Consider the following 14161-nt stretch of genomic DNA (forward strand, 5'->3'; position numbering starts at 1 on the left):
GGTTCAACAAACATGTTAAAAAGTCTGACTAATACGCTCTGTGCACGTGAGGAGCTGGGACATTTTCGTAAATGTTGAGAAGGTTTCTGCCGTTTTGACGAGATGGTAAAAATAAGAGAGGTGATGTCATTTCCAGCTCGTTAACGCGGAGAACGCAAGGCCCTGCAGACGAGGCCGTGGGCGATCTTGTTTCATTATGGCGGTATGGCGGTGATCAGCTGCATGCCTCTGAGCCGCTCCTCTCCCATGGGCCCCCCCCCCCCGGGAGCAGAACGGGGCCCCCTTCAGCCTGGGACCGCATCGAATGTGAAGGTTCTGCCTTCGGATGGTAAAATAAGGAGAGGTGATGGCTTCAGCGTTGGGAGGCAGCCTGAGACGAGGCCGGGCATCATATGGCATGCGTTCCTCATCCTCTGAGCCCCTCAGGCGGACAGGGCAGCGGGGCCCCCTTCAGCCTGGGACCCCGGGCACCGGGCACACGTGATGCGCCTCTGCTGTGTTGCAGACATCTGGAGCGCTGCGCTGGCATTTTTAACAGGGCAGTGAAGGAGCAAGAGGGCTGGCTATTCAAAGGCTCGGCTTTCATGTCGGAGTCGGTTTAACGAGCTCCCTGCACGGGGGGGGGGGGGCGGCGCACTTCGCCCGCAAACCCCAGGTGCGTGCGTGGCGACACGTGCTTTTCGGAGAGGTAAGCCCTCTCTTCGAAGTAGCCCCTCCAGAACGCTATCGGGGACGGATATAAGCCTTGGTTTCTAAACTTTCTGTCCGCACAACTAAGTTACATTACAAGCAAATACATTTTCTGCTTTTCCAACCCACTCTTTGCAGCCTAACATTTCAGCACTAGTGCTTGTACAAAGTTATTTTCACTCAAGCGTGTCCTGTAATCTACTTTCACAACTGTCTACTGTCACTGAGTCCCACCATACAGTTTGGGAACCAACGGATTAAGGAACAATCCAGAAAACCCAGACCATTTGAGAACACACCTGTCAAATGGAAATACCTTACCTGACACTGGCTACCTTACCTGTACTAGCACTCAGAGATTTTTGACATGAGGAAGTGGCCAAGGCAAGGCAACTGGAATACACATCATGTTTACTACACAGATACCACCTCCAGGGGTCATTTGCTCTCTAACTCTCAGCTTTGTTGCCCATTTTTTGGGCCCCTTCATGGTTTGACAGTGGAGAGGCTGCACTGTTGGCCAGGTCTATTTCTCTCTGTAGATCAGGTCACGGCCTGAGACCAGCAGTGATTCATCGACTGCAAACATGGGATGTGGAAAGAGACATTTGCCTTTGCTTAATTAACATTCACACCAACTGGCTAATTAATCCTTGACTCCACCGAGGTAAATCCCCTTCCTCTCAATCTCAAGTGGGGTGGTACTGCCATTGTTCTTCAAATCCTCGAAGAGAATTTAAAATGATATGAGTTTAATTTAGTGAAATAAATGTAATCCTTACTGATTAAGCTTTATCTACATAAAAGCTACAAACCCCCCAAGTAATTGTAATTTGCTTCGCTCCTGAGAGTAAGGCAAAGATACTGAAACATAAGTATATTTACATGAGTACTTTGAGGAAGGCATTCGTATCTATAAAGTGGAACTACTTTATTTGCGGATGACTTCGGAGGCACTGTTAAAATTTGATTGTGTTTATATAAGCATTAAATTTAAGTCTGCAATAACTAGTCTTTAAGGTGCCAACATGCCCTGCTTACAGGCAGATAACTGTCCACATGGTCAAATAAGATAATCTGTACAAATCCTCCACAGTATTGTGCAGCCAAACTGAAACAGTACTCAGCATCGACCAAAAGATACAAAGGATACAGGAAGGCAATGAGTTGTTTACTGATATGGATCATTAAACAAAGCAAGTCAAAAAAATAAAAAGCAGAGAAAGAACCAATGACTTCTCTGGATTTCCGCCTGTGTTTGCAGCTCACCAGTTCCCGCTTGTTAATCGACATGACAGTGCTAATCAAGCTCTGTGGTATTCAATGAGTTTCATGTGATATCACTTCCTCTTATGCTCATAAATAACACTTGTTATATGGCATCTGACCTCCTGACTTGATTGAGTCACACTTGGCATTAGGACACAGCATACAGTATGGAAGGGTGTGTTTGAAAAGTCCTGTGGGTGAAACCTATTAAAACAGTATAGTGGGGAATTGGCAGGGATTCTGGGGGAGGGAGAGAGTAACATACCTGGGGACCCCGGGGCCCTGGCGGCCCTCGTATTCCATCCAGGCCATGTGGACCCTAAACCACAAAAAAGGCGATGGAGTAATTAAGCAAACACCTGGCACCCACAACACAGTACAGCATACACACATACCAACACCTAATCATACAAGGACCAGAGCTCGAAACGGGCCCAAAAATTTCAGCTTGACCAGGGCCCACTTCTTTTCGCCCCGAGCCAAAACCGAGCTCGCGGGTCGCAGTATTTTAAAAGTCCGGCCCGATTTGAACCCGACTTCATGAAGCATGTCAGTACAGTAGATGGTGCACGCAGGTTTGAGGAATGGTCGATATTCAGTTTGAAGAAAAAAAGCAGCTGACGTTTCGGTTGGATCAGTGGATGGTGCCCGGCGACAGGCTTGGTATACCCTAGCCTGTTATACCCCTTCGTATACCCTCATCACGTCTACCGTAGTTTACCTAAGCAGGGTATCATCAGAATTACCAAAACTGCTTATAATACCTGGCTTTGGGTTTGTTTTTTCCTTCACTTGAAAAAAGGGGAAAGTTTTGGTTTTTGGGCTTGTTTTGAAAAATCTGATTGTTTGTTTGGAAATGTACCAAGTGACCTGATTTTTTTATGGTTGCTGTTGTTCAAGGACACAAGCAAGCTTGGGTCCGCAATCACTCTATTTTCTGCTTGCCTCGGCGCGTTTTTGACAGTGAGGGTTGCTTGGCCTATTTGTCTTCCAGAAGTTGGCAACACTGGGCATCACAGTATTTGCATTTATTTTGCATTGCGCACTTTTGTTTACAGCTTGATCAAAACCAAGTAAAAGTTTGTCCAGACCTTGGACTTTCCTTTCCCTAGCCTCACTGCCTTCATACTCCCATGGCTATACCTTTTGCTCTGAGGCATTCGTTTTGCATCCAGCTTGTGCTTACAATGGCCAGCTACGAAGAACAGCTTGACCCAAACTGAGCCCGATACAAAACGACAGGATTAGAACCCGACCTGACCCAAATTCACGAGTTCTGGTCGGGTTTTATTATGTTCGGGTAGCAATTACAAGCAAGGACAAGCTCCAACCAACTACTCAATGCAGGCTTCATCACACAATGAATACAGGAATACAGACACACACACACATACACAGAAAACACATTTACACGCATATAAAAGCATGGACAAACACACAAACACAGATACGGACACACACCTAACAGAAGGGCTATGGCTAACACCAAGCACAGTACCTGAGGGCCCCTATGGCCAGTGGTTCCGGCAGGTCCGAGATCACCCTGAAACGGGACAGAACAGAACCAAAATGTCTGACTTTTGCATTTACAAAAGGCACTGGATCCAGCTAGAGTCTGGAGGTAGGAAGTGTAGTACGGAGCGCCATGTTGTGGACGAAACTGTGAGCTCGACTTTGTTTCCGAATTTCACACCAACATCTGCACTTAATTATGCCATTAGCTCAGTAATCTATGTGATCTGACATTTCATCTACTGATTTCTTGATAGGCTTGTGAATAACAGCAGAAACCTGTTGCAGCAGTGTCCCTTCATGAAACGTTTTACTGTGATCTAAATCTACAAATGAAGCAGCACTGGTGCATAGAGGTAATTAGCTAATTGAGCCAGGCTAATTGGTGGAAATAAAAACCTGCCTTAAACGCTGGCCCTCTGGGACTGGAGCTGCCCACCACTGGTGTAGGTAGTGGCTGAATCCCGCGCAGTAAACTCTGCTTTATGTCTGTCTGCCATGGCAGAGGGTTCTCTACACTGACCCCAGGTGACCAGCAGGGGGCGCCTTACCTGAGATCCATTCACCCCCTGTGCCCCAACCGCGCCCGTCAGGCCTGGAGCTCCCTGGTTGGAAACACACACACACACATACACAGTGAGATGTGAAGATACTGACAACTCTCACTGTTATTGGTATTTTTTATTTAAGCATTCATTCTCAAGCTCATTCTGTTCACTCTGTGTCGTGAAAATCTTTGAAACTTTGCCTTTGAAGGATAATTACGTTGAAAGCTTGACAATAAAACCAGATAACATGCAGAACTGTGTCATACTGTGCCTGCTTGTGCTAACTGTGTAACGGATGAGCACAGTGCCTCCTGACTGACAGTGAGAAGATAAACAGGATGAGAGGATGCAAGCAGCCGTTCTTCACTCAAACTCACCATCAGCCCAGGAAGTCCTGGGTCACCATCAGGCCCAGGCTCCCCCTGGTAAAAACAGACCCAGAAAAACCATGAATTAGCTTCCATATGGGGGCCACTGTTTCTCTAGATCAGGGGTGTCAAACTGAATCCCAAGGGGGCCGCAGTGTCTGCAGGTTTTTGTGGTGTCCTTTCAATTCGCTGTCACTCAAGGCCTTGAGGACAAGGTGTCCTGATTCCTTAGCCAATAAATGTAAATCAAAACGTAATTGAAACACTAGTGCTGAGAACACCCCAAAAACCAGCAGACAATTTAACGCTCAATATGAATTTGTGAACTTGCCATGTCGAACCGGCAACCCTTCCGACTGCCTGCCAGACAGCCGCTCTTACCTCCGGAGCTACCCCTGTGCGAAGTGTAACTGTTTTTACTGCTGTGCTTTACCTCTGGCCCCGGCGGGCCCTGAAGTCCCTCCACTCCTTTGATGCCCTTCGGCCCCTGAGAGAGAAAAAAAACAGAGCAGAGGAGACCTTGTGGTGAATGCCATTTAAATTCTCATCGACGTGCCACAGTACTGCATAAATCAACTTCTTGACTGGACCCAGAGGTGATGCACTACTTACAGGTGGGCCAGTCGGTCCTGGGTGACCTGGCTCCCCTTTAGAACCCTGAAAGATAACCATGAGAATGTGATGATGCTTGTTTCCACGGAAACTTTGCACAATGCACACTGACATCCTTGGCCTCTGCTGAACCTATAGTGTTTGTTGTCATGTAATGACAAGGAAGGTTTTGGGGGATGACGCACCAAACTTCAGGATTCTTCCACCTTCAGTTGGTTCACAGTGTTTTCTTACTGTATGTTGTCTGCCAACCACATTGACTGAAGCACACATCCCTTATTGGCTCAAATGAAGCATGCAATTGTAGCTGAATTTTATTTTCAAATCTTGATTAAGGACAAGCTGTCTAATCACAAAATTGTAGGTTTGTACTAATGCCGTTAATGGTATGAAAACTAAAAAAAGATATAACACTACTCTGAACAACCTTGAGCAAACACACCCCTTAAATTTAAGCACAACCTTCAGCGACCACAAGAGGGCAATGTGTTCCAACATTCTGGGTCACCTTGTCAAGCTTCCATGCTTACAACACACAGCAACTGAAAATGGATTGAACTGAAGCAAGGGAAAATATTAAAAAGACGAAGATACTAATAACAAATTTACCCTCTCTCCCAGTTCACCCTGCTCTCCGTAAGGGCCCTCTTCGCCAACGAGGCCCTGTAAAAAACAAGACAAATAAACAGAATACATCATATTTACCACCAAAATAAAAATTACACATGCAAAATACACAGAAAAAGGCACAAGCGATGTAGTTTTTTTGCGTAAAATGCACAAGATCCATGAGGAGCCATAGGCATGTTTAACATACAAAGATTTTTTTAAAATGGCAGACAGTTGTGGGTGCCTTTCTGCGAGTGTTCCTTGAGTTCCTGACTCAATCAGGTCACGCGTCCCCCCTTCCTTTAATAAACTTTTCCGCCCGAAATGTAATATCCAGCTCTGTTCTCATTGGCGCGGTGCCCTCCCGTAACTGTAGGGGAGTACAGGAGTTCGCACGGCCAGCTGCAGCTCATTTCTTCTCCTGCAACCCAGCGGCTGAACTGCACTGGCCTTGCATAATAGGAGAACGCTCCACAGCTTAGAGGACACGCTGGTGCATGAGACAGGGGCGACCCCAATGACCGACACTCTCCCTCCTTGGGTGACACCACGCCTGACTTAGAAGACAGCGTGCATGGACAGGCGCCCAATGACCGACATCTCCTCCTCGGTGACACCACGCTGATACGCCGCCCGTGGGCCGCCTGCCACATTCGGCACGGGCGCAGTCCAGATCCCGTACCGAGCACCGGAAGCCGCCTCACAGAAGGACGAGCTCCTAGAGATTTGAGTTGCCGTCCACGTCGTCCAGCTCCCCCCCTCCTTCGCACGATGTAAACGTCGACCCCTGGACCCTGGAAAAAAGCTGAGGGGCTTGTCGCTCTTTATCCGCCATCGCTGCTCGGGGCCTCAGGCTTGGACTCGCTTTGTGGTTTAACATTTTTTACCATAATCCACAGAGCCTTTACTTCTGCTCTGAAAGTAAGAAAGAAGAAAAGCCGATGGCCTCTTGGCGGCGGGTCTACGCGACTCTCTGAGAGAAAGCGAAGCGGCGGCTTGGTCTGAGATAGCGGGTAAGAGACAGGAGCTTTTAAAAAAAAATGCCACCCTTGACCCCTGACCTTCTTATCAGTCTGAAGGGCCCTAGTCCTTCCAGGGGGCCCACCTGTGGAGCGAGCGCTGACGCACAGAGCCGCAGTTCGGCTGGGTGCCGCCAGGGACGTCCACGCTGACTGTGCGATTGTACCCAACTGTACCCGCTCACAAATTGCACCAAAAATTATTCAATATTTACACCAAGGCTACCTAACCCTGTTCCCAAAAATCTATCATCCTCAAAGTTTTCAGATCAACTCTAATTTGGCACACCTGATTCTACTAATTAGGTGTTGAATGAGGTGTGCTGTTTTTGGTTGGTGTGAAAACCTACGGGACAGTAGATGTCCAGGAACAGGTCTGGGAAGCCCTGATTTATAATGTACGAAAGAGTGACATCTTATATAGACATGTGATATACTGTGAGGATTTGGGCATGTTTCCATGTACAGTACTTGCCTGTTAAAAACACTGTGGTATAACGTGGATGTTACACACAGGTATCACAAGTTTAAATCATTTACACAGATGAGGTGTCCCAAGATGGAGGGGAGTCATTTTAGAAGGGCTTTGGGAACTTCTAGTCTAGGGCACCACAGGTTCCTCTGGTCCATGTTTTGTAAATTTACACTAAGTGCTTTAGCAGAAGCTCTTATCCGGAGTGTCTTACGCAGCTTTAATTCTTTCACATACAACCCACTCATACAGCACAGCTGGATATGTACTGAAGCAGTTCAGGTTAAGTACCTTGTTCAAGGTTAGGCTGTACAAGGATATCTGCACCGCTCCTGGAAATCGAACTCACAACCTTGGGGTAGCAAGTCCGGCAGTTCCCAAAGCAATATGCAACACTGCCACCACTGCTTTAATTGGTCAACTAAGTGTTGAACAGTAGGCTACTAACAACAAACCCAGCAGAACCTGGAGCTCTACAGAACCGGTGCTGCAGAATCTTTATCCAAGGGAGTACTGGATTTCACCTGCAGGACTGTGCTCTCTGCTGCCCCCTCTTGGTGTCACACAGAAAAGACACCGCCTTACCTCATCCCCTTTTTCGCCTCGGTGGGCCGACTCTCCTTTGAATCCTTGAGGTCCCTGGAACACCAACGGAGGGGGGCAATATTAGTTTACCAAATTCTTTCCAATTGGACTTTCTCAAATTCACACTTATTTCAGTGTGACAGAATCATAATTTATAATTGTTATATCATACAGAAATACCCAAAGAGAAAGTATTATGACATTATGCCCATTTTATTTAGTTTATGGTTAAAATTAGTTTATTTATTTATTTACCTGAAAACAGCTTGGTTATTATACTTCCTACTGGGGGATTTGGTTTGGATCTTTTAGAGACCATTTTGTTTATGTAAATAACAAAGCATTAGAATTTTATTTAATCAGAAGTGTGGCCATTTAGTGGACTGCCAATCTTGAAATATATAATATATAATATTCATAACAAAACAGGAAACATCACATTCAACCACCGGGTCTTTTGTTCATAAATGACATATTTCACCAAATTTAAAAGATAATTATACTATTTTTCTGTTTATAAATTGGTGGTTTAAGGAACACTTTCGATGCAAAAAAATTGATTGCACAGCCTCTTAAAGAAGGCCTCATACATTTATATGAACTAGAATTTCCACTGTACATGGTCAAAACCACAAGAATCAAACCCTTCTGAATCTCAAATCACACTTGAGAAAAATGTGATTCTTTAAGGAGTGAGCAATACTGACCAGTTGAAGCGGTTTTCTTTGGCAACTTCTGTAGGATAATGAGACAAATCCCCAATGACAGGAAGAATAATTCCTTGACAGGAAGTTGGGTTTTGACCTTTGCCCTTTGCCCTCACCTTTGGCCCTGGGTGCCCCTGGAGACCTGGCTGCCCATCTTGTCCAGGTTCCCCATCTTGCCCGTTTCTTCCCTTCCTGCCTGCCACACCCTTTGGCCCTGGGTCACCCTGAAATTCAAACATAACACAATATATATTTTTTCAGAGGATAAGGTTTCAGGTTTGCCAGCGTCCGAGTAGGGGTACCCTCTGTATCCCCCAATTCAGCACATTTAGCAGAAATTAGGGAAGTATAAATTATGAATGTGTACCGATACAGAAGTCTGGAACTGTGATTGCTTTTATGAAGATGATGTCTACCTCATCAATATTAATCTTGCAGTTTTGCAAAGGCAGATTGCACGCTCACCTAATGCAATATATACTTTCGTAAAAGTTAATCATCAAACCTGGATTTGTTAAAATATGAAGCAATGGAAAATGAAGCTGTATAAGTAGCACAAAAGGTTTTAGGTACAGGTGTTTAATGCTAGCTGTCAAAGAATGAGTGAATGGAACAGCTAAACAAATACACACACGTGCCTATTTGAACATATTTTTAAAAAAACGTAGTTCATGACAGGACAGGGCCTCTGCACATGGAAAACAAGACCCGTGCCTGGGCCTTTGGTCAGACTGTATTTCCCTCCTGCGGGAGTTGGAGGAAGGGGGGGGGGGGGGTGGGGGTTGGGGTAGGGGTAGGAACAGGGGTGCACATGCTGCACTTCCATCACTGGGTCCTAGCATGTCAGAATTTGGCAACAATGCACTCTCCCCACCCCCTTCCCCCCACTCCCCCGAGGTCAGCTGCAGCACTGAACACAGTGTTCATAGTCTCAGATGTAAATGCAGTCCACCTCCCTATCTCAGGCAAAAAGACCCTCAACCTCACAACTTATTGGTTAGCTGCACACAGCTCTGTGTGTTCTCCTTGATGTGCGGTGGAAAGTGGGTGTGGGTGGGGCTGGGGGTGGGGGGCAGCGACAGCAAAGAGCCTCTTTGTGTTTTACAGGCTGTTAATCCAGAAGAATTAGTTATTTTAGTGCACTGCCTCTTACCCCAGCGCAGGACAGGGGACTATGGCAGCCACTTTCAAGTGATAAAGGAAGTCAAGATTTGACACTGTGAGAATAGATCTTTTAAATGTCTAGAGGATAAATTGTGACTTCTGACGAAAAAAAGTTATTTCCATTATAGCACCCCACAAAGCAGTATATTCACAAAATTGTTTGCAGATTTCAGTGCACAGCATGCCTACAGCATTTGTTAAAAACCTAAATATCCAGCTGTATTATTATTATTATTATTATAAGAGTTCACAGAAGGATGAATGAGAATAAATGTAGACTCTCCTCACACAAATTTAGAACAGTGAGCAACCTAAATACAGCAATGCTGCTAAATAAGTTGCTAATTACATAGAAAAGAAACATTCAGATATATTTTAGGCTCTCCCTCACAGCAGATACTGAGGAAGCCTGCAGAGCAGAAGAAATTCTACCTCTGGATTACGCCCAGTATCACCTCAAACCCGAGTCGCTTCAGAAGCACTCATTGAATGGCTATATACTGACATTTTGCTGAGTTGAACTTTACTAATTTAATAATAATAAGAAACTTTATTATCCATGTAATGTGGAAATTTGCCTTTGGTTTCAAAATTAATAAGAGCATTTAATACAGCCCACAAATTGCCCTTTGGGGACAATTAAAATCGACTGAACTGCACTGAACTGAACTGAAATGAACTCAAACGCATTCTTCTACAGGCAGGTAGGGTGGAAAACATCCAGGTTTAAATGGTGTATGATAACCCCTTTGTAAATGGCATTATGAAATAAATCTACTGACTGATTGGTTGACGGACTGAATGACTGACTGACAGAGAGATAGTTACCATGTCCCCCACACGCCCGGGCGGCCCTCTGTCTCCAGGTTCCCCCTGCAGCCCCTGCGACAAAAGCACGGAGAGTCAGCAAAGCATCCACAACCAGACTTCGGTGAACAGCATCAAAATGCAAGGGATGATAACCACCTGTCTGTTGCACATTTATGTTGGTGCACATACATTTCCATTTATAACATATACTCACAGGCAGGCCTGGCTTTCCTGGGGCTCCCACTGGTCCAGGAGGTCCCTGTTCTCTCTGCAAGCTCACATAGAGACCGCAGTCAGAAGACGCCTGAGACTCCCAAAATCCTTATGCTGGCCATGCCCTGAACATCTCTCACATTCTGAGACACCTGTCTATCCTGACCACACCCCAAAAAAACCCCACCATTCCTGAGACAAGTGTCTATGCTGACCGCACCCTCCCAAAAAAAAATGTCTATCCCCTTCACCCCGCCTGCCCCTCCGTCTGGTATCCCAGAGCACCGTTGTACTTACAGGCCAGCCCGCTTGCAGCAGCTGGAAGATGGAGGTTCGCTGTAAGAGAGAAACAGAGCCAGGTCTCAGGGCAGTGTGCAGTACATGCACACGCGTGTGCAGACGCATGCAAGCACAATGCACACAAACACATCAGTGTCCGATGTACCCAAACCAAGATGGAGGCTGAGAAAGACCCGAATGTTACATCTGAATTCTAAACACACACATCCATCCGAAGTGAAGTGATGACAAGCAAGTATGATGCTCAACAAGCCTGCTTGTAATAAACCCATCCGGTTGCTAAGATACACCAGCCTGCTGCCAGGTATACAGAGCTTTTTCAATAGGACAGCACACAAATAAGAATGCTGAAAATTATTTTTTGCATCGTATCTACATTACTTAGTAACAAACAGCATCTTCGTCAGTTTTGCAAATGTTTTTCTGTAAATGCAAAGTATACCTGATACATGGACAACAACTTCTCCATGTTTTCCATTACAATCCTTGTATAGGCATTTGGCACCCACAGAAGCCTAACTCACACTCTATGGACTTGCTTTTGTGACCCTTGATAACTTAGGATCAAGCTTCTGTGAGCACACTTTAAAAGGGGCGTGACAGAAGAGATTCCTCGTTGTGTTTTGCCTGGTTCACTGCCTCCTTCATTTCTGGCTTACACACATGCACTGTGGAGGGGCTGACTGGACCCAAAGCCAACAGGATACAAATCCAATCAGAGAGAGATGGGCTAAGAAAGCAGTCTGGCTACACCAAGTCCCATTCCTACCACAGCTTGTGATGTCACCCCACTTACAAAAGAATACTGGGAGTAATGAATACTACTTCCTGCATCCTCACAGGGTGCCTGGAAGCAATATAAACCAATCACTGTCAGCATAGAGGTTACCAATATAAATATGCACAATATAAGTACCAAGATTACAATATAATTAACATTAGAAATGACCAATCCCTTTATTAATGTTTATTAATTCTGTATAGCTCTTTATTACAGAACCAATGTAGGTGCTATGCACTCATCCAACTCAAACCACAGCAAAGCAAATAAAAAATTCTGTCCAATTAGGTGACTAATGACTTGGGCACAATGAAAAACCAGAGTGTTCGTCTATGTACCGAAACGTATTTAAAAAAACAAAAAACAAATGCACTAAAAAGGCTGAATTCATGAAGATTGAGTAAATAAACAGATATTTGCAAAGCAGACAGACCGTGGTTATACGGAGCGACTGCCTGGCGTTCGGTGTGGCGCGACCGACGCGCTCATGGGCATCGGCTGCTTCCCCACCCACGGCCTCCTCCTGAGGGGGAGCTTTGACTGCCAGCCCAGGTGCCCCCCGCCCACCGCCAGGCCACCAGAGTCGCAGAACGGCAGTTAAACAGCCAACGGCCTCCAGGAGGACGGGCACAGCCTGGCGCTGCCAACCGTCTCGCGTTCGCCGAGACGTCCCATATCATGGCCAACAAGACCAGGTCAAAACCTAAATGGTAAATGGGCCGCATTTATATAGCGCTTTTATCCAAAGCGCTTTACAACTGATGCCTCTCATTCACCAGAGCATTTACGGGTTAGGTGTCTTGCTCAGGGACACTTCGACACGCCCAGGGCGGGGCTCGAACCGGCAACCCTCCGACTGCCAGACAACCGCTCTTACCTCCTGAGCTATGTCGCCCCAAAAATCTAGTATATGGCTGGACCTAACACACGTTATCTGGCCGACCAATGGTGTGACTTCATCACTCACTCAGTCACAGACATTCGCATTAGTTGGGCTGGCCCCACTATTGCAGTCCAGCCAAAAACGGTTACAAGAAACTTCCTTTTCTACATCTCTATATTAGTACTGTCCATTGATGAGTAATGATATAAGGCACTAAAATGGCAGCAGTGTAGCACAGTGGGTAAGGAACTGGGTTTGTGACTGAAAGGTCACAGGTTCGATTCCTCGGGTAGGACACTGCTGCTGTACCCTTGAACATGGTACTTAACCTGAATTGCTTCAGTACATATCCAGCTGTATAAAAGGATACAATACAAAAAATGCTATGTTACACAAAAAAAGGTTATGTAAGTCGCTCTGGATAAGAGTGTCCGCTAAATGCCTGTAATGTAATGTAATGTAATACAAAGCGATGACGGTGCATTTGTAATTAAGTGTGGTTCAGTTAAAATATAAATTAAAAAAAACATTTGTCTTTTTTTTTTTTTTTACTAACAGCAAGAGTTGACAATACCGATAAACAGGAAAATTCAGATAATTCTAATAAGAGCACCATGGCATTCTGACTTGACCTATGTAACGGCTGTGATTTCCAACACGCACTGCTTCTCAAAATGCCAACTGCACCGTAAGTGGTTTTATTTCAAATGTGCTTCAGAACGTGCTCACCTGTCACCATTTCTTTCCAAACAGACTTTTTAACTAAAATAAATCTGCCTAAATCTTCAGCAAGCTTGCAATATAAAACACATCCCCCAAAAAGTGACAGGGAGCTCTTTCCTCCCCCCATTTGGGGGAGATAAGGGGTGTGGAAAGCTTGGGTTGCTTGCTGTGGAAGTGCGGGGGGAGGGGGGGGTTACGGTTTTTGACATGCTGACACACTCGAGGTAGACCACCACCGCCTCGCCCCAGCGCCACTCTGCTCTACGGGACGCTTGTTTTGGCACGGCCTCCCGCTCAGGACACGTGCCGCTCCAGCTTGGGCCCGTCTCAGACCTGCTGGGAGGGCTGGATCTCCCCCAAAATCGCCCCTGAATCACTGGCCCAGGTAAGGTAATAGGCTGAGTGACGGGGTGGTGTGTGTGCTGGCTGAGCCGCCCCCCCCCCCACCCCCCTCCACCCAGCTACACAGCTGCCATTCATTGCAATGCATTCTGGGTGAGTCCAGCAGCGATAGACCGCGAATGAGAAAGGCAAAGGAACTGAAGTCAACGGGTGTAAATGCGCTGTACAGTGTACCGCCTCTCACTGTGAGGGTAGAGAAAAAGAAACATTTACTCTGACATTTCAGTCAAAATGAGCCCAACAAAAACCACGGTCTACTGAGCTGCTCCATTAGATAGTTTTGAAAGCAGTTACGTCATCAGCCAGCTACGAGTGGGTGCCCACACAGCTCACTTTGTCCCAGAGGTGTAGGGGCGGCCTTGGGACTGCGAGAACTGCAATCGCTCCAAGAGCGCCCCATTGGCTGCTCACAGGAAGGCCTAGGGTCACCAGCTGCCATCGGAGAGGGATGCAACCAGGTTAACAGAAATTAAAAAAAAATAATAATAGTAATA

At 46.1% G+C, this 14161-nt stretch overlaps 1 protein-coding gene across 1 annotated transcript in view; it reads right to left on the bottom strand.

Annotated features, from left to right (window-relative positions):
- LOC135239874 (collagen alpha-1(V) chain-like) overlaps positions 1-14161 on the bottom strand; it is a 100237-nt gene that overhangs the window by 16250 nt on the left and 69826 nt on the right. Inside the window, exons 11-22 of the mRNA XM_064308861.1 lie at positions 10876-10914; positions 10580-10633; positions 10384-10437; positions 8508-8615; positions 7685-7738; positions 5609-5662; positions 5000-5044; positions 4821-4874; positions 4397-4441; positions 4023-4076; positions 3458-3502; positions 2225-2278 (exon numbers count right to left, since the gene is read on the bottom strand). Of these exons, the coding sequence (XP_064164931.1) occupies positions 2225-2278; positions 3458-3502; positions 4023-4076; positions 4397-4441; positions 4821-4874; positions 5000-5044; positions 5609-5662; positions 7685-7738; positions 8508-8615; positions 10384-10437; positions 10580-10633; positions 10876-10914 (660 nt within the window). The remainder of the gene's footprint in view (positions 1-2224; positions 2279-3457; positions 3503-4022; positions 4077-4396; positions 4442-4820; positions 4875-4999; positions 5045-5608; positions 5663-7684; positions 7739-8507; positions 8616-10383; positions 10438-10579; positions 10634-10875; positions 10915-14161) is intronic.

Source organism: Anguilla rostrata, chromosome 14 (assembly GCF_018555375.3).
Source record: "Anguilla rostrata isolate EN2019 chromosome 14, ASM1855537v3, whole genome shotgun sequence".
Taxonomy (NCBI): domain Eukaryota; kingdom Metazoa; phylum Chordata; class Actinopteri; order Anguilliformes; family Anguillidae; genus Anguilla; species Anguilla rostrata.